The 23,543-nt window shown below is 45.8% G+C and overlaps 1 protein-coding gene across 7 annotated transcripts in view; it reads left to right on the top strand.

Annotated features, from left to right (window-relative positions):
• The window catches only part of RFX4 (regulatory factor X4), a 177,584-nt gene that overhangs the window by 78,179 nt on the left and 75,862 nt on the right, over positions 1-23,543 (top strand). For 5 of the 7 annotated variants that reach the window (XM_070599807.1, XM_070599804.1, XM_070599805.1 and 2 more), the window contains one exon: positions 20,257-20,318. In XM_070599807.1, the coding sequence (XP_070455908.1) occupies positions 20,257-20,318 (62 nt within the window). Of the gene's footprint in view, positions 1-20,256; positions 20,319-22,865; positions 23,073-23,543 lie in introns of those variants that run through there. The other 2 variants (XM_070599809.1, XM_070599810.1) reach the window with 1 other exon arrangement.

Raw genomic sequence — 23,543 nt, forward strand, 5'->3', positions numbered from 1 at the left:
TGTTAACAACTAACACCAAAACAAAGTAATATCAAAGTATTAAAAATTTCAAAGAATTCAGACACATTGTAAAATAAATGTGAATGTCTAATTTGAATTTCCTCAGTACTTAATTGTCAGACAGTAACTTCTCTGGGAGGCAAATGTGGAACCCACAAGTGTGTTATATGTATGTCAGTGAGCCTGGGACAGGCAAACTGCTTGGCTTCGTAACGTGAAAGGCTGGGGGAACCTGGGAAACAGCCTTGTCTTATCAGCTTGGAGGTCTAGAGTCCTCTGCTGGGAGTGGTACTATCTGTAATATCACTGCAGCCTGACTGTTCTCTGTCTGTCTTATGATAAAAAGATATTCCACGTTTATGGCTATGTCTACAAAAAATCGCTGTCACTCATCATTCCTATTTAACAGGCCAAGGAAGGTTGTTGGAGCACTCCTTAGAACTGACCGTTTACTGATAGATAAAAATCTAGATTTTTACACCTCCAAAATACTCAATTTAATTTGAGTCAATATATCTAAACTCTTTCTCCTTTTGGTAGCTTCTTTTTCCTATGTATAATTTTTACTGCGTCTGCTAATGACAAATAGGCAGGCTTGTTCTGCCCCGCTGTTCCTCACCACTTTTCTAAGTGCAGGCATAACAAGGACTGAAATGGCAGAAGGAGGTCAGTGTACAAGTTTCAGGAATTCCCTTTGCAGATCCCCAACAGATAAATCATTAGCAGGAAAGAAAACAAACAAAAGAGCAGTGTCAGGCCTCAGCCAACCCCCCTGGAGAGTCCAAAACTGAGTGGCTGAGAATTGGCTCCCCTCAATAAATGGGAAGATGCTCTGTGCTGACTTAGGAAAGAGAAAATGTTTATGTGTTGCATTAATGCTGTTTCTCCAAAGTGAAAAGAATTTTTTAAAAAGTCGATGGAGAAGCCACCTTTGCTGTTTGGTTCATCCAGTTCTTCAGTCCATCGGTATCGGCTGACAGGCTGGGTGGCAGGCACTGTGGCAGGCGGCAGAGAACCAGAAGGGAATCTGGTATGGGTCCTGCTGTGCAGGGGCTCGCAGTCTAGGGAGGGGTCAGCCCCTCGGCTGGTGGGAGAAGGAAGAGCATGCCAGGAATGTGTGCGATACTGGAGCTTTTTCATGTGTCTGTGGTCCTGGAACGTTCGCTTGCATCCACATGCTCCCTACCGGTGGCTGCAATGGAGAGTCCAGATAAGGCCTCTTAGATGGAGCGACAGGTTGAGTTAACCAAAAGACCAAAACTCCTCTCTCTCCTGGAGTTACCACTTAACATCTCTGACCCTCAACCCTCTCAGCTGTGAAATGGGACTTAACCCCTACCTTTTGCAGGGGGATGTTGCAAGATTCAAGTGAGAGGATGCTGGTGGATGCTGTAAGGTACTGTTCAGTCAGTCATCTAATAGCTCAGATATTTAGTAAAACCTACCATGTGCCATTACAATTGTTGTTATGAATTCTCCATAAGATGTTTGTGCACAGATACAAATAGCCGTTTGTTAGTTTAGATTCTGGAAAAGAAACCAAAAACCTTCACCATTTCTAGAAACTCCAGTTTTCCTGTTGAAGGACTTTCCATTCCTTTTTTCTCAAATACTTTTGTAAGCCTGTTGTCTGATCAGGGTTTCCTTGACCTTATGATCTAGGTAAAACTGACTTAACTCTGCCCCTCTTCCCAGTACCCCAGTTCCATTCCCACTTTAAATCTCAGGTCTGCCCCCAAGATTTCAGTAAATCCCAGGGCGCTTGCCTTCTCAGGGTCACGTTGACCTGGGACCCTTCCTTCTGCATATACCACCTCTCTCTACACCTGTGCTATTCAGTATGGTAGCCACTAGCCACACGTGGTTGTTTAAAAGTTAAACAAAATTAAAAATTCAGTCCCTCAGTCACGCTAGCCACATTTCAGATGCTCAATGGCCACATGTAATTAGCAGCTACCGTATTGGACAGTGCAGCTAGAACATTCCCATTATACAGAAAGTTCTATTGGGCAACCCTGTTCTGAATCATCGTGAGCCAGGGATGAAACTCAAGGTCCTCTTTGTTTTGCACAAGACAGCCCACAGAAAGCATTTGTGATCCTAGTTCCTGAAGTTTGTAGGAGGGGTTAACATCCCAAACAGTGTCCTATGGAACAGATGTCCCCACCTCAAAATGCTCTTCCACCTCCGCACGACACTGGCTCACTGGCCCTCCACCTGCTGGTTCCCCACAACTAGTCCCAGCCCTTTCCGCTCCGCTGCTGCCTCCTCTTTCCTCCGCCACCACCTCCTTCTGCTCCCCCTCACTCCTTTCTCCCCCTCCTTCTTGGAACAATCTCCACCGAATTTCCTCTGTTCTCCAGTCCTTGATTCCTGCTGACGTCTATGCCCACAGGTCTCAGTTATCCCAAATGACTTTTCAAAATATTTTTCCAAATAGTAAGTTTCCTCTCTAGGCAGAATTACAGTACCAGCTGCTTCCAAGATAGTCATTAAAAAAAAAGCATCCAAACTCTGTCTTATCTTCAGTCCAAAAGCAAGGAAATACTCTAAGAGTGTTAAAAGCACAAATGCAAAAGCTCTTTGTAGCTGCCTTGCCATCATTTTCAGAGGCACTGGAAATTGGGGCTGTCCTCCCAGCCACAGAGGACAGAAGGTGCCTACTGAAGGTTTCCACACTGAGCTTGTTGAATTGAAATCCCAGACACATTTGCCCTTCCTGAGGGCTCCCAGCATGCTGCAGCTGCCACCTCCTTGAGAGAAAGGGACTAGTTGTTCCACAAAACCTTGGGGTGTAATCGCGGACAGTCTTCCTTTGAGAGATCTTTCCGAACTTCGGATTCATCTATGAACTTTTAACTCAGCGCAGGCGAGGTTCAAGATTTCAGCGTAGTTTTTAAAGGAAAATCAGGTCGGTGGTAGTCTCCCCACCCAGTTTGCAAGCGGGCTGAAGTGAAACAAGCTCAGTGGCGAAGCTCTCCCACTGTGTTGCCTGGCTGGGATACTGTTCTTGATAAAGAAGGTGGCAGCAATTGCTTTGCTGCAAGTAAGATCTGAAATAGAAATCCTCTTTCCAATACTGTAGCCAAGTTTCATAAGCATTGGCTTCCAGTAAGGTTGTATTGACTTTGGGTCCCGGAATTAATTTAGGAGCTGCAGAGAATGCCGAGGCTTCTAGCTGAGCTGGTCTTGTGCCTGTGTTTGCTGTTGGCTTGGGTAATGAAAGGTCACCCAACTTGGAGTTACTTAACTTTTCTGAGTTCCCATTTTCTTACCATTAGACAGAAATGATCTCTCATCAAATTACTCTAGGGACAAAATGGGACAGTGCTTATGAGAGTAGTTTTAAAAACTGTATTCTACCAATGGAAGAAATCACCATTATCTAAAATTGGCCCCACTCTATCCTATCTCCTCTATTTCCTTACCATGCTTTATTTTTCTTTATAGCGTTTGCCACTGTCTGAACTATCATATGTATATGATATAACTAATATATTATAAATTTAAATATAAATACAAATATATTTATATATAACAAATATATAAATACATATTTACAGATAACTATATAATACATATAACTATCATATATCTGTATATGTATATATGATACAGCTAATCTATATTTTAGTTGCCCGTGTTTTGTCTGCCACCTTCTCTAGAACGGAAGCTCATGAGGACTGTTTGTTCACTGTGCAACCCCAGCTCCCACAGTAGTGCCTGGCACATAATAGGCCCTCAGACAGTTGTTGAAGATTGAATGATTTATATTATTACTCCTTGCCAGGGACCATAGCAATCATTTGACCTGTGTGAATTCGTTTCACCGGTACAGTAACCACTGTACGGAAGTGGCATCGTGCCCATTTTCCACTAGCCCGTTTGCGGAGTAGGGATGCCCTTGTGGAGGTACCAATGGAAACTGGCTGTATTTTCACTTACTTTGAAAAGTTGCCTTCAAAGTCCTCTGTCCAGCCTTCCCGGCCTGGCCTCTGGACACCACCGCAGGGAATTCCCGCAGCATCTGACCGTGTTCAGCCAGCACATCAGTCTTGATTGGATAGTGAAAACTCATTCTCAGCTGTGATAAAGCCCAGTTTGGTCCACCCCACATGGGAGCCAGAGCCTCTCTCTCCCTGTGGCTCAGAATTTGCTCTGTGAAAGAGGAGCGGGGCCGGCTCTTTCTTGCTCTTCCTGTGGCTCCTCCAGGGTTGGGGGAGGGAGACAGTAGAGGAAGGCAGTTAGAAGAAAGGCAGCAAGAGTCATTTTGATCAGCTGGTACCCTTTGAGGGCTCGTCCTAACTGTTGGTGCCCTCTGGTACGATTCTCATCCACACGCTGGAGGAAGCGGTCCAGTTGTGGGTTTTGGGGGAGCCCCTATGGGTCTCTGTCCACACTGGCTGAAGGGACGTGCTCTCCAGCCAACCTCCTACCACCCACCCATAGGTTGCTCTTGCTCCTCCGCCAAGGATTCACCCTGTGGCTCTCTTCTTGTGTTGGAGGGTCTCAACCAGCTCACCACACACCTCGTGTTATGCCCTGATTCTTAGAGATGCCCAGATGAGCCCCCACAAGTATAACTGGTGTTTGGAACGGGCTGAACTCGATGACAATAAACAGAAAATAGCTTGCTCTGTTCTTGTCATTTCTTCAAACGTGCTGTGGCCAAATTCCCTTCCCTAGTCCCTGATGGTTTCGTGGCAGGTTCAGTGGCTTTTTGGTGACTGATTATAAGAACAAGCCTCTTTTCAATAACGTAGACTCTCGTTTAGACATTCGAGTCCAGTCCAGAGCTCGGGTTGAACCTGCAGTCTCCCCAGCTCGGGTCCACCACGCGCGGCCTGGACCTGCAGTGGGGAAGGGGAGAGTGTGTCTGACCTTCTGCTCTTCCCTGACCTTTCCCTCCTGCTGCTGGCGCCTCCAGGCTTGTCAGCTTGAGGAAAACTACTTCCAAGATGATAACCCTAGTTCTCTAGCAAAAGCAGTAAAATAAATGTTTACAGAAAACAAAACCATCAATTGAAACAAATACGAGGTAATGGGGATCAGAATAGGCCTACACATGACATCATACCCAGCTAAATCGTCCAAGATTATTAATAGACAGTCTTTTAAACAGATGGTAGAAGTGTCTAGCTATGTCTGATCATGAATGCAGCATTCAAAGATTTCTCATAAAATTAATAAAAGTCAGGGGCCAACCACGTGGCCGAGTGGTTAAGTTCGCATGCTCCACTTCGGTGGCCCAGGGTTTCAGCAGTTCACATCCTGGGCACAGACATGGTACCGCTCGTCAGGCCACACTGAGGCAGCATCCCACATAGCACAACCAGAATGACCTACATCTAGGATATACAACTATGTACTGGGGGGCTTTGGGGAGAAGAAGGGAAAAAAAAAGAAGATTGGCAACAGATATTAGCTCAGGTGCCAATCTTAAAAAAAATAAAAAAATAAAAGTCACAAACACCCAGGACTCTCTATGTACCTGGCACTGGTCTAAGCACTTTACATATACCAGCCTTGTCTAATCCTCCAAACAACTCTGTGAGGTAGTAACTGTTATTATCCCCATTTCATAGATGAGTAAACTGAGTCCCAGAGAACTTAGGTAATTTCCCCAAGGCCACACAGCCAGTAAGTGGTAGATTCAGGATGTGAACCTGGGAAGTTTGGCTCCAGAGTCCATGCACTTAACTGTCTCATTTATGCAAAGCAATTTATTTCAGGGGTAGAATGGGTATGTGTGGAGGATAAAACAGTTGTCCTTTTGACTTTGGTGTAGTCATTTGCAACCTCTTAGATGACAGGAATTTGGGAGTGAAGTCTCGGCCTCTCTTTCCCTCAGGGGTCGAGCGTGCTGGTCATTGCAGTTGAGAAATGCCCCCTCTCATCTTCCCCCCGGGGTGTCCCGGGACTGTGAACTCCGCCCCTGCCTCAGTATTTCTCATTCTGCTTCCTCCCTCAACACTTGGGTTCACTCATTTATTCAATATTCCTTTATCTCGTTCTGCTGTGGACCCAGCCCTATGCTGGCAGATGGACTACAGAGTGAAGAAGACAGACTGCCCTCGAGGGGAGGGAGCTGCAAAAGGGGTATGCGCACATGAACAACTGCGAAACAAGATGGCAGATGTGCCTCCTGGCTGGAACACCCAAGACTGGGGGGACACAGAGGAGGAAACTGCTGTCTCCTTAGCGGTAGGGCTGAGGGCAGCCTGAGAACCAGGTCAATCTTGGAAAATGCCCAGGTCCCCAGGACAGTAGTCCCTACTTATCCGTAGTTTCACTTTCCACAGTTTCAGTTACCCATGGTCAACTGCTGTCCAAAAATATTAAATGGAAAATTCCAGAAATAATTCATAAGTTTTAAATTGTACTCCATTCTGAGTAGTGTGATGAAATATTACACCGTCCTGCTCCCAGAACGGGAATTATCCATTTGTGCCGTGTAGCCATGCTGTATACACTTCCTGCCCCTTAGTTACTTAGTAGCCTTGTCCGTCATCCGATCAACTGTCATGGATCACAGTGCTTGTGTTCAAGTAACTCTTATTTTACTTAATAATGGCCCCAAAGCACAAGAGTAGTGATGCTGACAATTCAGATATGCCAAAGAGAAGTTATTGCCGTTAATCTCTTACTGTGCCTAGTTTATAAATGAAACTTTATCATAGGTATGTCTGTATAGGAGAAAAGATAGTATATATAGGGTTCGGTACTATCCGTGGTTTCAGCATCCAGTGGGGCGTCTTAACCCCCCTGGATAAGGGGAGACTACTGTATTATTTTCTCCCAACTCGCAACCTTGCGCGATCCATGGAAGCTGAGGTGAGTGTTTTAATTTCACCAGATACTTCTTCCTCCTGCCTTCCACTGGCTTTTTGGAAACTCTAGAACAAAAACTACCTGCACAAAGATGGAGCATCATGTGCTTAGCAACAAGCTAAGTCTTTTCAGGAAGGAAAACTGGGCCTCAGATTTCTGAGCAAAGAGAACATCTCTAACTTACATATGGATTGCTGTCCAAGCATTTGTAACCTGCATGCCAGCAGAGGTTTAAAGGTCAAAGAATGTCTTCTTCAACAAACCTTTATTGAGGGCCCACCATGTGCTGTAGGCCAGGAGTTTCCCGTAATGCCAGGTTCTGAGCCCTGAACTTCAGGCTCTATCACCGTTACTCTCTGTTGACCGTAACAGGTCCCTTTCCCTCTCCGAACCTCAGTCCCTCCATCTAGCAAATAAGGAAGCTAGTCTACAAACATGAGGATCTTTACCATATTAGCTGGGAATACTTTTCAACCAGAAATCGCAATGACAGTAAAGCTGACTCTGTGCCAGATACCGGGCCGAGCCCTCTGCACCTGTTATCTCATTTAATCCTTGCACAGTCCTGTGAACCAAATGCCATTTTTGTTCCCATTTAAAGGTGATATATGATTCCACGGCCATTGGAACCTTCTCTATGAAGTAAATCCTGGGTGGAAATCAGAAGGTGTATCAGTTAGGAATTATGTTGGGGCTGTGGGTAAAAGATGCCCTTCTCCATCCCCAAACAGTGGCTAAAATAAATTAGTGGTTTTACTTTTCTTCACATAAAATAAGTCTAAAAGAAGATGACCCAGCGCTGGTATGACAGATTCTATAAGAGTATCAGGGACCCAGGCTCCTTCTCTCCCTATGCTCTGCCATCCCTAGCAGATAGCTTCCAGTTTCTAGGTAACCTCATGGTCCAAAGTGGCTGCTAGACAACAAAGGCTATATTCCAGGCAAGAAGTAGAAAGAAGAGAGTAAGGAGAGAAAGGTCGAAACTCCAGCCGCGCGTCAGCTCTCTTTAGGAGCTTTCTCAGAGCCCTCCCCAGTGATTTCCCCTACATCTCACTGGCTGCCCTTGGCTGTCAGGCAGACAGGAAAATGTATTCCATTCCACTTCCATTGTTTACTGGAAAAAAAAAAATCACAAAGGGAAAGGGGTAGGCGACTAGCCATTTCATCCACATCAGGGCATTTCAGACACCCATGATCCTTTTTTTAAAATTGGGATATAATTGACATATAATGTATTAGTTTTAGATGTACAATGTAGTGATTTGATATTTGTATATATTGCAAAATGATCACCACAATAAATCTAGTTGACATCCATCACCACAGTTATAATTTTTTTTCTTGTGACAAGAACTTTTAAGATCTACTCTCTTAGCAACTTTCAAATATACAACGCAGAATTAACTACAGTCACCATGCTGTACATTACAACCCCAGGACTCAGTTATCTTATAACTGGAAGTTGGTACCTTTTGACCCCGTTTGCTCATTTCACCCTCATGTATCCTTTTATGTCTCACAACTATGAAATGGAACCCAGGATCCCGAGAGTGCAGACTATAGTCTCATAATAGGAGCCCCCAGGAAGTGACATAGGTGATGCAATGTGATCATTGAAGATCGTGTGAAGATAATGTGAGTTATGGCTGGCAATTTGTTGAACTTGTCAGGAAGAGGCAGATTCAGGGACAGGCGCTAGGCAGCGATGATGTAGTGTAATTTGAATACCCATTTAGTCTCACAAATACCCCTCCCCCAAACGCTTGCTGATGTCTCAGATTCCTCAATGCCTTTCGCTGAAATCTGTGAAAATGCAACTAGAACAGGGCAGGATAATTCATTAGTACTTATCAGTTACTAACACCTCAATATAAGTTTAATCCATTAAGGGAGCTTCGACATCTGCCGGTGTGACCCCCTCGTTTTCCAGATGAGGAAATTAAGAGTCAGGGGGATTGACTGGTTTTTCCAAGGCTACACATTTAGTGGCAGGGCTGGATCTGAGGAGGGGTGGGAGAGAGCCCTGGGTGCCATGTGGGGCGGGGACACCAGTAAGAGAGAGGGAGACTGGAGAAAGGGAAGCTGGGGTGTCACATTTACTTGTGTGAATTGAATTTATTTCCTCCCTTTTCCCCATGAGGATTTGAAGAAGTTGGCAGTTTGAGCTGTGGATGGCTCTTCCTGAATATTTGACTCCTTCCTCCCCACCAGCCATGCTTAAGCAATGCAAAAGATGCCAAGTGTGTTCTGGGGACCTGTGTGTCTGGCAGCCACATTTACCTGGAACAGAGATAAGGCTAAAGATTCTTCTTGTTTGACATGACTTTCCTCTTCCTTAAGAGTCCTTACACTGCCCTGACACAGAGTCTCTTGCACACCCGTGGAGGGGCAGAGAGGGAGAAAAATGTGCTCTTGAGGCAGCGTTAGGATCCTACAAGAAGTGGTCTTTTTCCCGTTTTCAAAGGGAAAAAATTAAGTACACAGATAGAGTTTCCTTCTACTTTAAATTCTTGCATGTGTTTTTCATAACCTTTAGTGTCTGCTGTGGCGTGTCCACGTCAGAATGTCTGATTTCACACCGGATTCCGTGTTTGACTTCCGGTGTCTTGAGTGTGGTGCAGTGTAAAAGCTCAGAAATCAGATTGTTTGGGTTTCAGTCCCGTCTCCACCATTTCCCAGCTGTGTGAGCTCAGGCGATTTCTTAATAGCTCTGAGCCTCAGTTTCTTCATCTGTAAAATGGGAAAATGATAGCAACCACCTGGAGAATTGTTAAGACAATGACTGTCAAAAGGACTTCCCTAGCATGGTGTCTGGTAAATATAAACACTCGGTGCGTGTTAGCTGTAATTAGGATTTCGGTTTACCCTAGCAACGTTTCATGGCTTTAATACATCATGTTTTTAATATATCATCACTAGTATATCAACGCTTCAACCCTTCTAGCTGTTCTTCCTTCTGAACAATTTTGAGAACAATTGTTCTAAAAATTTCCTACATCGCACCCGTGCTGCCGTCGCCACCCTCACCCTCTCTTATTATCATCTTCAGAATTATTCCATTTTTGACTTAACCTGTATCTTATGTAACTCACCTTGTTCTAGCTAAATGGGTGTGTGATGACTGTCTTTTCACGTACTCACACACGTGACACATCATCCAGTCAGCCTAAGGACAATCTGGGCTCACGTATGGATTTTTGGACTTCTTGGAATTTTCATCCATGGTACCCCTCAAGGGCAAGAGATTAACTCTTGCCTTTCTAGCCCTAGGGATTTTCACAGAATCCTTCATCAATCCATGCACGTGATGTGAAACTCCATTTCTGTCTCATTACACTCGATATGAATTTCTTGAAAAATTCTTGAAATTTCTCTTGGGGAATTTCCTGTGGAACCTGCAACATTCTATCCTTGCAACCCCCAGTGCCTGGTACCCAGTAGTTGCTACAAAAAATAATTGTTGAGAGTTACATCAGCGTAATAAATTTACTCTGGCAAACGCCCATTTCAAGATGGTAGCGTTGAGGTAGGGTGTTTAAAAATCCTTATTAATACCATTAGGCTTGATTGTTTTTTCTTCTCTGTGAAAGGGGCTAGGTCTATTGTCAACAAAGAAGGTGAATGCCCAATTTCCATTCAGACTTAAAGTTGTGACAATTAGAATCCTTTTAATCAACCTCTTTCCTAATTATTTCTCTCCCTTGTTCAAAAAATTGTTGTTGGTTTTTTAAGAGAAGGCACAAGACTTCTATAATACATGCTTATAAAAGAGCAACTTGTCATTGTACTGAATTTCTAATTCTTGCTGTTTGAAAAACCCCCTTCTTTGCCCACACTCAAATGACTTCTCAAAGACCCACAGCTCTTATTGTTAAACTGTTTTAAGCATACTTGACTCTTTATATACACATGAGTTTGTCTCCTTCAGAGTGTAGGAGGATATGTATTTATTCCATTACATTGGAACTTCTTGTTGGTGGCAAATCTTTGCCTACTTAGGGTGGATTGAATTTTTGGAAACAGCCAAAAGCGTTTTTTCAGAGCCGTCCCTGATGACTAAGTTTGGAGATCAAGCTGGATCAAGACCATATGATTTGGGGTCAAAAATCAAACAAATCTGTGGCCAACTTGGTGCCTAGTGGTTAAGTTCACGTGCTTGGGTTTCGCAGGTTCCGATCCTGGGTGCAGACCTACACACGGCTCATCAAGCCATGCTGTGGCAGCCTCCCACATAGAAAATAGAAGACTGGCCCGGATGTTAGCTCAGTGACGATCTTCCTCAAGCACAAAGAGGAAGATTGGCAACAGATGTTAGCCCAGGGCCAATCTTCCTCACACACACACACACATGAAATCTGTAGAGTACTGAGCCTGAGTGGCTTTCCTGTGTGGCTCTGAGGGTGTCTCTTGAGGCAACGGCTAGAGAGGACGTTGAGGGTTTCACGCACAGTTAGTGGACCCTCTGCTGGCTTCTGTGGGTGATCAGCCAGAGTGAGGAAAAGGAGAGACAGTAGAATGGGATTCCTGCTGCTTCCACTGTGAGTCTGAGCAGCCTTGAATCGCCGTAGATCCCAGTTTCTCATCTGTGAAATGGGAATCATCACACTCTCCTCCAGGGTTGTTTTTAGGATAAAATATAATGCCGAGTGTAAAACACCGCATCTAGCGCATGGTGCCCAGTGATGCTCAGTGGGTGTCGGTTCCTCCTCTCACTCTTTGCCGTTCTTGTCTTAAAGGAGGACAGTGGTTTGAATATGCCATTTTCAGGAACATTTGTCTAGAACTCACTCATGTTTCTGAACAACTGCACCCACAAAATTATGTCAGGAAGCCTGCATGCTGAGTTCCCTTCCACCTGGAGCGACGTGTGGTTGTATGGGGAGAAGAAAGGACGGACAGGGGAGATGAATAACGTGACCACCACCACCTAAAAAAGAATTCCAGCAGCTCCAGAGACAGCAGCTCTCCAGAGCCCCTCCGCTTCCCACCCCCAGCCCGGGAGCCCCCAGCCCTGTCCACCCAGGCTGAAAGAGCGAAGGGTGGGATCCGCGAGTAATTAAAGGGAATTTGGAAGGCTGGGGTGTTGCGGAATGTTAGATCAGTAGCTAGAACAGCGTGTGGTGTTCTTTAGGCAGGCTTCATTGAATCCACACAAAAAGAGAAAGAGGGGCTGCCTGCCGTCTGCTCATTTATCAAACAGCGAAGCTCCACTTTCACAGCTCCACAAAAGTGTTTGCCTGTTTGCTGAGTCTTGCTCCAGAAATTAAAAGCTGCACGGCCTAAGCGGGGCTGAACCTACCCTACATTTGGAGACTCAGACGAAATTGCGCCAGGCTTTCAGATTCAGGGACCAGCTGGTTGTTTGGTGAAAGGAGAGGAGAATAATTTGTAAATTTGCAGCCCATAAGAAACACTTAAAAGGAAAAGAAAGCAACGAAAGCAAACCCCCTTCCCACAGGTTTTTGTTGCGACTGGAAGGAGGAGGTGCTGTCTGCAACGGCCCTTTCTTTGCTGGGAGTGGGAAAAGTCTTGACCTCCGTTCAGCAGATTGTGATGCGGCCCGCTGCGCCTCCGCCCATCCCCCAACCCCACCCCTTAACATTAAAACTTCCTTTCCCCTTAGTTCTTTATTTGAAACTACCTCTCTTTTAGGGGGAGGAGGAGAGGATTTGGCCATCAAATATGTTTAGATAAAAAGTATCTTCACCAACAGAACTAAATATTCTAACCGCACAAATCTCTTGCTTGGGAGACCGTAATAACCACAAAGCCTGAAAACTGGGTTGGATGAGGATCCTCTGGAAATCCATCAAAGCATGAAAGATGGAGTGCTAACTCTGTCCATGAAGAGGCTGTGCTAGAAAAGAATGAAGACTAGCGGAAGACGTGATAAGGGAGGCAGAGGGAGGTGTTAGCGCATGTGGATCCCCTCCCTGGCAGCTGGTTGCTCTTCTCCAGACCAGCCAAAGGAGGCCCACTGAGCTGGAGCTCCTGCTCTCCTCCTGGCTGGCGCAGTGTTTGCTCCCTGACTCCTCTGACCCTGTGGCAAGCCTGTGGGATAAGCTGAGTGTTATTATCCCCATTTTATAGACGAAGAAAGCTGATGCTCAAATGAAAGAAAGAAAGCAAAAGGTCTTTTTTGGCTCTTCAGATTAGCAGATGTTTTAAAAAGTGATAATACCTTTCTACACTTCATGAAAAGCAACTTGACAGTATTATGTTTTAAGAACCTTGAGGGGCCGGCCCAGTGGCACAGCAGTTAAGTGCGCACATTCTGCTTTGGCAGCCAGGGGTTCTCCGGTTCGAATCCCAGGTGTGGACATGGCACCGCTTGGCAAGCCATGCTGTGGCAGGCATCCCACATATAAAGTAGGCAAAGATGGGCACGGATGTTAGCTCAGGGCCAGTCTTCCTCAGCAAAAAAGAGGAGGATTTGTGGCAGATGTTAGCTCAAGGCTAATCTTCCTCCAAAAAAAAAAAAAAGAACCTTGAAATGTTTCTCCCCTTTGATCAAGTAGCTCCACACTTGAGAAACTATTAGGAGGGGGGAGAAAACCCAAACAAAATATCAGCAGTAAAAATAAAAATCATTATGCAAAAGGTGTTGTTCATAGCATTATTTATATTAACACAACATTGGAAACAACTTCAGTGGCCAACAAAAGAGGAACGATTCATTCATTCTTTCCTTCATTTATTGAATCAATGAGTTAATGTACTGAGCTATAGTACCTCCTGCCTGGACTACCACAGTGGCCTTCCGACTGGTCTCCCTGCTTCCACCCTCCCCCCTGCACTCAGTTCTCCACACAGAAGCCAGAGTGAGCCTTTTGAAAGATAAGTCAGATCTTGTCCCCCTCTTCCCCGCTGAAAGCCCTCTGAAGTCTTCCCATCTCATTCAGAGTAAAAGCAAAAGGCCTATACAAAGGCCTATAAGGCCCTACATGAACCGTGCTCCATCCACCCCTCCCGGCCTCCCGACCTCGTCTTCCACTGCTCTCCCGAGCACTTGCTCTGCTGCAGCCACGTTGGCCTCCTTACTCTTCCTGACACACGTCAGACAAGCTCCCACTCCAGGGCCTTTGCACTGGCTGTTCTCTCTGTGCACAACTTTTCCCCCAGATACCCACCCCAATCAAATGCCACATTATCACTGAGTCCTTATCACCCTAAATTAAATAACACCCTATCTCCACATTCCCCATTCTCCTCACCCTGCTTTCTTCGTTCCTCTCTGTAGCATTGATCTGATATGAGATATATTGACTTTTTTGTTTATTTTTGGTCTTCTCCCTCTAGAATGTAAGCTTCCTAAACAAAGGCTGTTTCTGATTTGCTCAGGGTCATATCCCTAAGTGCCTAGCAAAAGGTATGGCATATAATAGGAGCTCAATAAATTTTTGTTGTTGAATGAATCTGCTATGTACCATCAGGTAACCTATTATTGAGGCTGCAGCTTGTCAAACTGAAGAAGAGTAGTAGAAAATGAGGCTGGAGATCCGGATCATGTAGAGTCTCGTAGGCCTAGGCAAGGACTCTGTAGACTTGCGTGGAGCGCTGACTAGATGTGAAGAATCTGTGGACAACGTAACCATGGTCACTTAGACCAAAGTGGCCCAAGGAAGATTCTGGGAGGAAATAAGGTACAAGCTAAGATTTGATGGATGAGTAGACATCAGGCAGACAAAGGCCGTGGGGAGAGGGTTCCAGAAAATGAGAATGCCTATAGGAAAGGCCAGAGTAAGAGAGAACATAGTGTGTTCATGAAACTCGAGAGAAGTTCCGTATGGCTGGAACTTGGGCCTTGGGAGAGGAGGAGGGGGAGAGGTGAGTTGGAATGAAGGCAGGACTTGGTGGGTTGGGACTTTGTCTAGAGGCTTCGTGGAGACGTGGTTGTGGTGGGGCATGACTGGACACAGGGGCGATGAAGAGAGCATTGCGGCAATCCAGGCGTGAGATCGTGACTGTGGGACTGGTGGAGGTAGGAAGATGTGGGTAGAATCAGGATATGTTCTAGATGGAGGAAGGTTGGAACTTGGTCGCAGATTGGAAGTGGCAGGTGCAATCATGGTTTGGAGAAGGAAGAGCTCTCATCTGGTCAGGGAATCAGGAAAGGCTTCATGGAGGAGTGGCATGCATGCTGGCTGGGTAGGGTTTGAGGCCACAAGTGGTGAGGAGGCAGAGCGAGTTTCAGGTAGAAGGTGCAGAGGCGTGGAGCCCAGAAGCCAGGAAGCATTCAGAGAATTCACCAACACCAAGCAGTCTGATTTGGATGGAGCTCAGGCTCACGTAAGAAAATTTTGAGAGAAAGGGTGGAAGCAAAGCATGGAGTTGCACAGTGATGTCTGAGCTCCAGGCCAAGGAGCCTCTGCTGGGTCAGCTGGGCATGGGGAATTGTCAGAGGGTGCTGAGTAGACAGGTAATAATCTGGATTATTCCCTTGGTACATCCACCTGGGGACCACAATGATCTGAACAGAATCACTTTTACTTACGTAGTATTTTTATTAAGCAGGAGAAGTGTTTAATTTCCAGATTTCCACTTTACTGGATGCAGATAGATTTAATCTAAGATGAGACACTGGGCTGCCTGCTGATGTCAAGCTGTTTCCTACTTTCCCTAATACATATCGGGGCAGGGCTCCCAGATCCTGTTCATAGTAGAGGCCACCAGAACGTTTCCAAGATGGTCAAAGCGAGGGGAATTGAAAGGAAATCTTCATTGAAGAGTAGATGGGAACAAGAAATCATTTCATTCCTCAAACACACCTAATGTGTGTAAATGCAAGAATATGACATAAAAGAAGGAAAATTGCTGTTAAAAGAAGGAATGAGGGGCTTTGGGGCACTTTCATTCATCCAGAAGCAATAATAATGTTGTGGTCAATAATGAGCGCCGAGTCAGACTGGGTACATTCAAATCCCAGGTCCGCTTCCCGTGAGCTGTGTGGCTTTGTGCAGGTTACTTAGCTTCTCCAAGCCTCAGTTTACTCTTCTGTACAGAGGGAATAGCAATGGAACCTGGCTTGTTGTAATGATGAACTGAGTTCATACAAGTACAGGGGTTGGCACAGTGCCTGAGCCAGGACTTGACCCCACAGCCCGTGTGCTTAACCACTGTACAGAACTGCTTCCTGACGCGCTAGGAAAACAGAGCCGGGGGCATCTAAGTCTTCACGGGAAGGGTCATGGGGCAGTGGAGAAAAGAGAAAGAGAGAGGAGTTGCTCAGGGGTGAGTGGGGGCAGCGTGGGTTTGGCCTTCCAGACGGAGGGACCGGCATGTGCCTGGAGCTTGGGGAGCACGTAGGGGAGAGGCGGGATTTGAGGCTGGGGCATTGGGCTGGGGTAGATCACAGAGAGCCTCATGGACCAGACTGGGGCGGCTGGATTTTAATCCAGTGTAGGTAACGAGAAGGCAGCCAGTGTTTTCAACAAGGAAATGAAATGATCATATTTGGATTTTAGAAAGATCCTGCTGGTGGGGCAGCAAGACTGGAGGCAGGGCAGCCAGTTAGGAGGATGTGTCTGTGGTCCAGGCGAGAGATCTGGGGGGCTAGGGCAGTGGCAGCGGGGTAGAGCAAAGTGGCTGGCTTCAGTGGCTGTCTTGGGCAGAATCAACAGGACATGGGTTGTAGTATCAGGAAGAGAGTGGAGTCTCTCCTGCTTCTGTCTTGGGTGACTCAGTGGAGGGGATGCTGGTCACAAAGATGGTAAAACTGCAGGCATTGATCCACACATTATTCAAAAAGAATAAGTAAAACCCATCAGCTACGGAGGAATCATAGGTTACATGACTGGTGAATTCACAGGCCCCGTTCCACGGCTTGATAACTCCTTAAGATCATAGTGCAAAGAACTGCAAACACTGACTGTATGTCTTATTGCCTCGTGGAGGTAGAACAAACTGTTCCAGAAGGCCCATCCACGTCCCCAGTGGCTCTCTGGCATGTCTCTAGAACTGAGTCTGCGGCCCTGGCACCTTAGCCGAGGGCCAGACGCTGCTCTTCGCTCTGTGGACATTATTTGGGACACCATTTGGATAAATACCTAGAAAGATTTCAGAACTTTGCCTATTCTCTTAAATCAAGTAATAATAAAGCTTAGCAACCAAAAAAAAAAAAAGTGCTGCTTTTAAAAATTATATGCATGTTATTTGCTGGGAATAGGGAAAGATTTATTTTTTTTTAAAAGAAAAAGAAAAACAACCACTAGAACATTCTGGTAGATTTTGGGTGCTTCTTTCAAGGTTATCTTGAACTTCATTTGCCAATTAAGAATATTTGTAGTGAGAAAATCCTTTTCTATTTGCGAAAGATAATTGATTTCGTACGCAAATTTTATACAAAAATCTTTTTGTTCTACCCACAATCCTACGACCCTAACAAAAATCTATTTTATTTTTCCATATTCCCTTTCCATTCCCATATTTGTACAAACATGAATTGTAATCCTAGTATAAGTGTAGTTTGAGGTCTGCTATTTCATTTAGTGGTACGTCGTAAGCATTTTCTGCATTGTGACATAGTTTTTGTTACCATCATTTTTAATGCCTGCATGATATTCTGTTGAGCATGTATATACAATCATTTATTTAGCCAGTTCCCTATCATTGGACATTTATGTTGTTTCCAATTTTTCAATCTCATTAGTAGCCCTGCACATAGCTTTTTCTTATTTTAAATTATTTCCTTGGAATAAATCAAAAAGTATGAATATTTTGTGGCTTTTGATATATATTGTAAAAATGCTTTGGGGAAGGATTGCACTAATAATCGGTGAGTATTTCAGTTTTACCACACCCTTGACAGTACTCATTATTATCGTTTTCAAAATGTCTGCTAATCTCAGAGCATTAAACATGGTCCCATACTGTTGTGCTCATTGCATAGGAGAAATTTCCCAGACCGAAATATTAAAAAATCTCTGCTTTTTCTAAGCAACTAATATGTGTCTCTCATATGGATACTGGGACTCTTGTAACTTTATTGTGTTATTTTCCTGGGTTGGTAGGAAATTCAGAACCCAAATCATAACCCACTTTTAACCAATGTGAGCACTCCTCTGGCTCCATCTTTGTGCTTCTCATGTTTTCCTTCCGTTTCTATTGACAGATCTGTATCTGTTCAGTAGTGGACCTTTGTGAACAGCTGCTTCGCATCTTGGCTCTGAAACTAGTCACGTGATGAAAGTCTGGAGGGCGTACTTGGCCAGAGTTTAATATAAGTGGCCCACGGTGATCAGGCCACTAGACCTTGGTGTGGTCTTGGACTGCATAATGGGACAGAGCGTTTAGAGAGCCCTGTCACTGACCCCTGCGTCAGACCCCATCCTGAATACTGCATTTTCCTCGGGTCACAAAACAGTTTGAGAGGGACATAGACAAAGTGAGAAGTACATGTCCTTAGCTTACAGGAAGGAGTTAGGGTTAGAGAAACCAGGTGTGTGTCACCTACAAAGTGACACCCTTAAAGAATTCAGAGAATTACTGCATCAGTTTGTTCAGGATCATCACTACGAGATAACATTTTAGAAGCCCTTTTTACTTCCAAAAGTGGTATCGTGATGTCGTCTCATTAGATTCTCTAACCACCCTTGAGGAATGCAGGTTTTTTCACCCATTTTCAGATGAGGAAGTGCGCCTCCTCCATTCTCCACGGTGGAGACGGTCAGCTTCCTAACATACAGAAGGGTCAATCTTCACACTACCTATTCCAGAGTCTCAGTTCCTCTCTAATTTGTCCACTTCTCTCCATCCTGCTAATGCCACTTTCGTTGAGGCCACCGTCATCTATCCCTCTGAGTAGGGGAGGGTCACGTGAGCCCTGAGTCCGCTGACTCAGGCACGGAGAGGTTAAATAGTATGTGCAACTTCAAACAACTAACAAGGTCACAGTAAATGTTTGTTGAGTGAATGAGCAAATCAGTCAAGGAGAGTATCAGTGTGGATGGAAGAGGGTGTGAACGGATCAATAGAGATTCATCCCTACCTCTGAGAACGTGCTTAACGTTCGCGTCCTACCAGTGGGAAATCAGCAACAGTGTCCTGTCTCAGGAGGACAGCGTGCAGGCTCGCTCTCTCTGGCCACACATGTCTGCTGGATGCTGTCCGAGAAGGGAAGAGAGTCCAGAAGAATGTGGTTAGACTTAAGAGAAAAGTCCCTGGAAGTAAAAGGGAGTGAGTCATTAAGACAATCAGTGGTAATAATGGGTTATGTTTATTGAGCCCTTGCTAAGTACCAGGCACTGTTGCGAATTATTTACATACATTTGCCTTTTAGATTTTCACAAAAATTCTCTAAGGTGGAGGTTATTATCATTCCCATTTTACAAATGAGGGAACTGACTCGTCTGAATGTTAGATAACTTGCCCAAGGGCCCCCAACCAACAAATGGCTGAGCTTGGGTCTCCTCCCCGTGGTCTAGCTCCAGAGCCCTTGCACAGGAGCCCGACACTAGCCTGCCTCTCCACAAACATCATCCCTGTGAACACCAAGGAGAGAGGCCCCGCTGGTTGTGTTTTCACCTTGGCAGATAGCCCCTCCTCCCAGCTTTCTGGCAAATCCATGTGGTCGTCCTGGGCAACAGCAGTTACCACCCTCCACTCTGCACAGGAGTAAAGGACACGCTGGAGGGCAGGCAGGGTCAGGCTTCCTTCCTTCATTCAACAAACATGGACTGAGCTGTTCTCATGTGCCAGCCCTGTGCCAGGCCCCTGTTCTCGTGGAGCTGACATTGCACTTGCAGGAGACAAAATAAGAGTAAGAGGACATGATAACTTTAGAGAGGGCTCAGTGAGAAGACGTAAGGCGGGTCCACGGGACCCGGGGGGACTGCTCATGCCACTCTGCATTGGCTGATCTGGATCTTGCCCAGAGGCCGGACTGTTATAAGAGAAGGAGCTGATCTAGTGAGGGTCTGGGTGAAATGCACTCCAGGCCGAGGGAACTGCAGTGCAAAGGCCCCAGTGGGAAGCAAGCCTCGTGTGTTTCAGGAGTAGGAAAAAGAAACAGCCAGTGTGGCTGGGATCCTGTGAGTAAGGGTGAGAGTCTTGGCAGAGGAAGGCCAGGAGGTTGGCAGAGGCTGAGGGCGGGTTTTAGCTCCAGGGGCGAGGGAAGCCACTGGAGGGCTTTAAGCAGGGGAATGACGCGTTCCGGCTCTCTCTCAGCACTCTCCCTACGTTGTGAGTAGGAGGGGAGAAGGGCAGAGGGGTGAAATGAGACCCCTCAGGACGCAGAGCCCCAGGCTCCCTCAAGTGCTCCCCTCCTGCCTCCTGCACACCGGCAGTCTTCCTCAGGGTCCCCATGGACTCAAGTCACTGTGACGAAGGACATGTTTTCCTCCCTTCTTTAGGTTGCTGTTTGTAAAATTCAGTCACTGTGCTCCCAACCTTTCCTGACGGGTAACTGATTCTTGTGTTGACTTACAGATCATCAGGCAGCAGTTTCCTCAGTTAACCACCAGAAGACTCGGGACCCGCGGACAGTCAAAGTAAGCACTGTCACCCATTCCACCTGCACAGCGCACATCTCTGGGCCTCAAGTCAGGCCCCGACCCAGGCCTGTCATCCTGAACTCTGAATACAGGCCTGGTGGGAAGTCTGTGTCTGGCTGGAGCATGGACAAACTTTAGACAACCAGGGTGGAGTGGGGTGGGGGGCCTCTCCCAGGACCCTGAGAGAGAGGCTGTCCAAAAGCCCAGGGCCATCTGGCCCAGATGCATCCAGCTGTGTGCCACCTTTCCTTTAGCCACTTTTGTAAATAGTCTTGAACATCATTTAAAAGAAGACCTTGTGGCTTCTTGATCTCCAGGTTACTTGGATTGTTTTGCTGAGCAAATGCTCTGCTCTCGTCCAGTTGGCCAGAGGAGCAGCCTGTACTAATCCCTGCTAGGGAGACGGGGGAAAGGTCCAGCCACACCGTGGTACACAGAGCATACTGCTTCCATCCGTCACTTCTGCCCAACCAACCGATGTTTGCTTCGCACTTTCCATGTGTCAGATACGTGCTGCTGAGTGCCGGGAGCGCAGGAGCAAACGGGTCACTGCCCTCATGGAGCACATGATGTTGGGGAAGACAGACAAAAGACATAATCAGATTGTGACAAAGAGGGTTGTCCTGGAGAATAAGGAAAGAGGAGTGGCCTAGTTTAGAAAGGACGGCCCAGGAAGGCCTTTCTGAGGAGGTGACCTGAAGAGTGAGAAGGATGTGTGAATGCCTGTCTCCCGGGTGTGAGTCGGTGGGAGGGACTATGCCTGTACTGCTCAGGCTTCACTAAAATCTGGATTTATAAGACTTGCCTCAAAGGGTGTTTCAGAAATTGTTATACATTAATAGATGTTCCATGAAAAAGGTCTGATGGCCATGTAAGTTTGGTAAGCACTGAGTTAAACAGGTTCCTCTATGCAGGACTTCTCAGAGCCTTTATTATGCTAAGGTGCATGGTGACTCCACTAGAGGGTGCCTTATCATGAAGGATTTCTAAACGTTTTGATCCTATTGAGTAGCAGGTGAACACACACTGACTTATGAAATACTGAAACTTTTTTTAAAAAAACAACCACCATATAGAACTTATAAGACTTAGAGATCTAAGGATGTTTCAAAAGGAGTGTGTCCAATAATGTCCCCTCACTCCCTTACCACCACCCCGCTCCTGCCATCCCTGGGCAGCACGTTCCCATCCTTCCAAGGTGGGAGTTAGGTAGAGAAAGTTAGGTAAGAAAATGGTTGGACAAACCCTTTTTGGTAAAGTTCTGAAAATAATGAGACTCATTTTTGTGTGTGTGGCGCAGAAGCTCTGAGGGCGATTTCCAAGGAGAGTTACAGAAGACTTTTGAGCAAGGGACATTTTGGAATCAATTTCTAATAGCTTTCTGAAGAATAAAATGCTGAAGAAACAAATCTCCTTTATAATGAGAAATTCTAGTATTTGTTTAAAAATGAGGTTTCAGCCTTGGTAAGATTGTGGTGTTCAATAGGCAGATTCTTCCTTCCTTATTTGCTGGTGAGCACAGTGGTTGGCACACACGGGCAATTCAAAATGTAGATTGAGCAGCTAAGCGGATGGATGGAACAATGTTAAATGAAAGGAGGTGAATTCTTTTTCTCCAGCTCATGGTCTTTGAAAAGTCGTTGGCTCCAATACATTGTCGCCCATTCCTCAGATAGAAGGGTAGAAATAGATAGTAAAGACAGGGAGTAAAGATAATAAAGACAGAACAGAAACGTTTCCCATCTGATATAAACGTGGAGAAAGTTTCCTCCTGCCTGCATGTGCAAGCCTGCTTTTGTTTTGTTTTGTTTTTTGTGTTTTGAGGAAGAATGACCCTGAGCTAACATCCGCTGCCAATCCTCCTCTTTTTGCTGAGGAAGATTGGCCCTGAGCCAACATCTGTGCCCATCTTCCTCTATTTTGTATGTGGGATGCCTGCCACAGCATGGCTTGATAAGCGGTGCATAGGTCTGCACCCGGGATCCAAACCAGCAAACCCTGGGCCACCAAAGTGGTGTGTATGTACTTAACCACTACTCCACCGGGCCGGCCCCTGTGTGAGCCTGTTTTTGTTTTTTGTTTTCTTTAACCTAGAGGTTGGCAAATTTGGCAATATCCTCTTTAAAAATTCAATATAATCAGTTTCATCGTATCTCCTCCATAAGGTTGGTCATACCTTCAACCAATCAAAAAGCTAACAAGCTCTAGTCTCCAACCTGCCCCTGGGCCTTATAGAGACAATCCCTCAGCGGCTTTACTTTGGCAGAATATATTTGGGGGGTGGCTAGCGAGAAAGTGTTGATGTGCCCTACAGAACTGAAATAGAAACACTGAGAAGTGATCAAGGCAGTAACTTCACCGTAGTTGCTGATTTTAGCCACATGCACTCAGAATAATCAACAAGAGGTCTGATCTGAACATGTTTTTACTATCTCGATCTTAAGCAATTATAAAGGGGAACTTTGTAAAGTGAGGGAGGCGTGTCATAACTGCTTCCCCACCTGGAGGGCGCTTCTGGAGCAACGGAACCCGTCCCCTCCCCCCTGCCAAGGAAGCCCTTCGAGATGGAAAGGCAGTTATGACAGTTGGGAAGTAGAAGGCGCAGAAGACAGAGATCAGCTCAACACAAAGAAGAACTTTCTGAAACCGACCTAAGATGAACTGGGCCGCCTTCGAAGGGCCTGAGCTCTTCGTCCCAGGAGGCATTCAGATAGAGGCGAGATGCCCACTGAGCAGAAGTATCACAGAATGGTATCAGGAGTGAAGGGGGGCGGGAAGACGGGAGGTTATGCCAGCTCATCTCTCCCCTCCCCAGGAAGCCTCTCCCATAACTCAAAATGTTTCTCATTTGTGTTATTTTGTGACTTTCACCAGCCACACCTCCATGAGTAGAAAAGAGTAGTTAATATGTTGTACAGTGTCTCTGAAAGCGAGGTCCATGAGTTATTTACAAGGGTATTAGTAGTGTGAGTGTAAAAATCTACTCTAGACCTACTAAATCAGTGTCTTTGGGGGTGGGACCCAGGAGTCTGTATCTTAATATGTTTTGTAGTTGATTCTTGTTAGCAGGAAAGTTTGAGAGTCACTAGCTTAGTGGTCAAAAGCACTGTGGAGGTTCCAATCCTGCCTTTACCGCTTACTTACTTGGTGGTCTTGGGTGTGTTACTCAAATTCTCTGGGCCTTAGTTTCCTAGTCTGTGAAATGGGGGTAGTAATTAGTTC

This window comes from Equus przewalskii, chromosome 29, assembly GCF_037783145.1.
Source record: "Equus przewalskii isolate Varuska chromosome 29, EquPr2, whole genome shotgun sequence".
Taxonomy (NCBI): domain Eukaryota; kingdom Metazoa; phylum Chordata; class Mammalia; order Perissodactyla; family Equidae; genus Equus; species Equus przewalskii.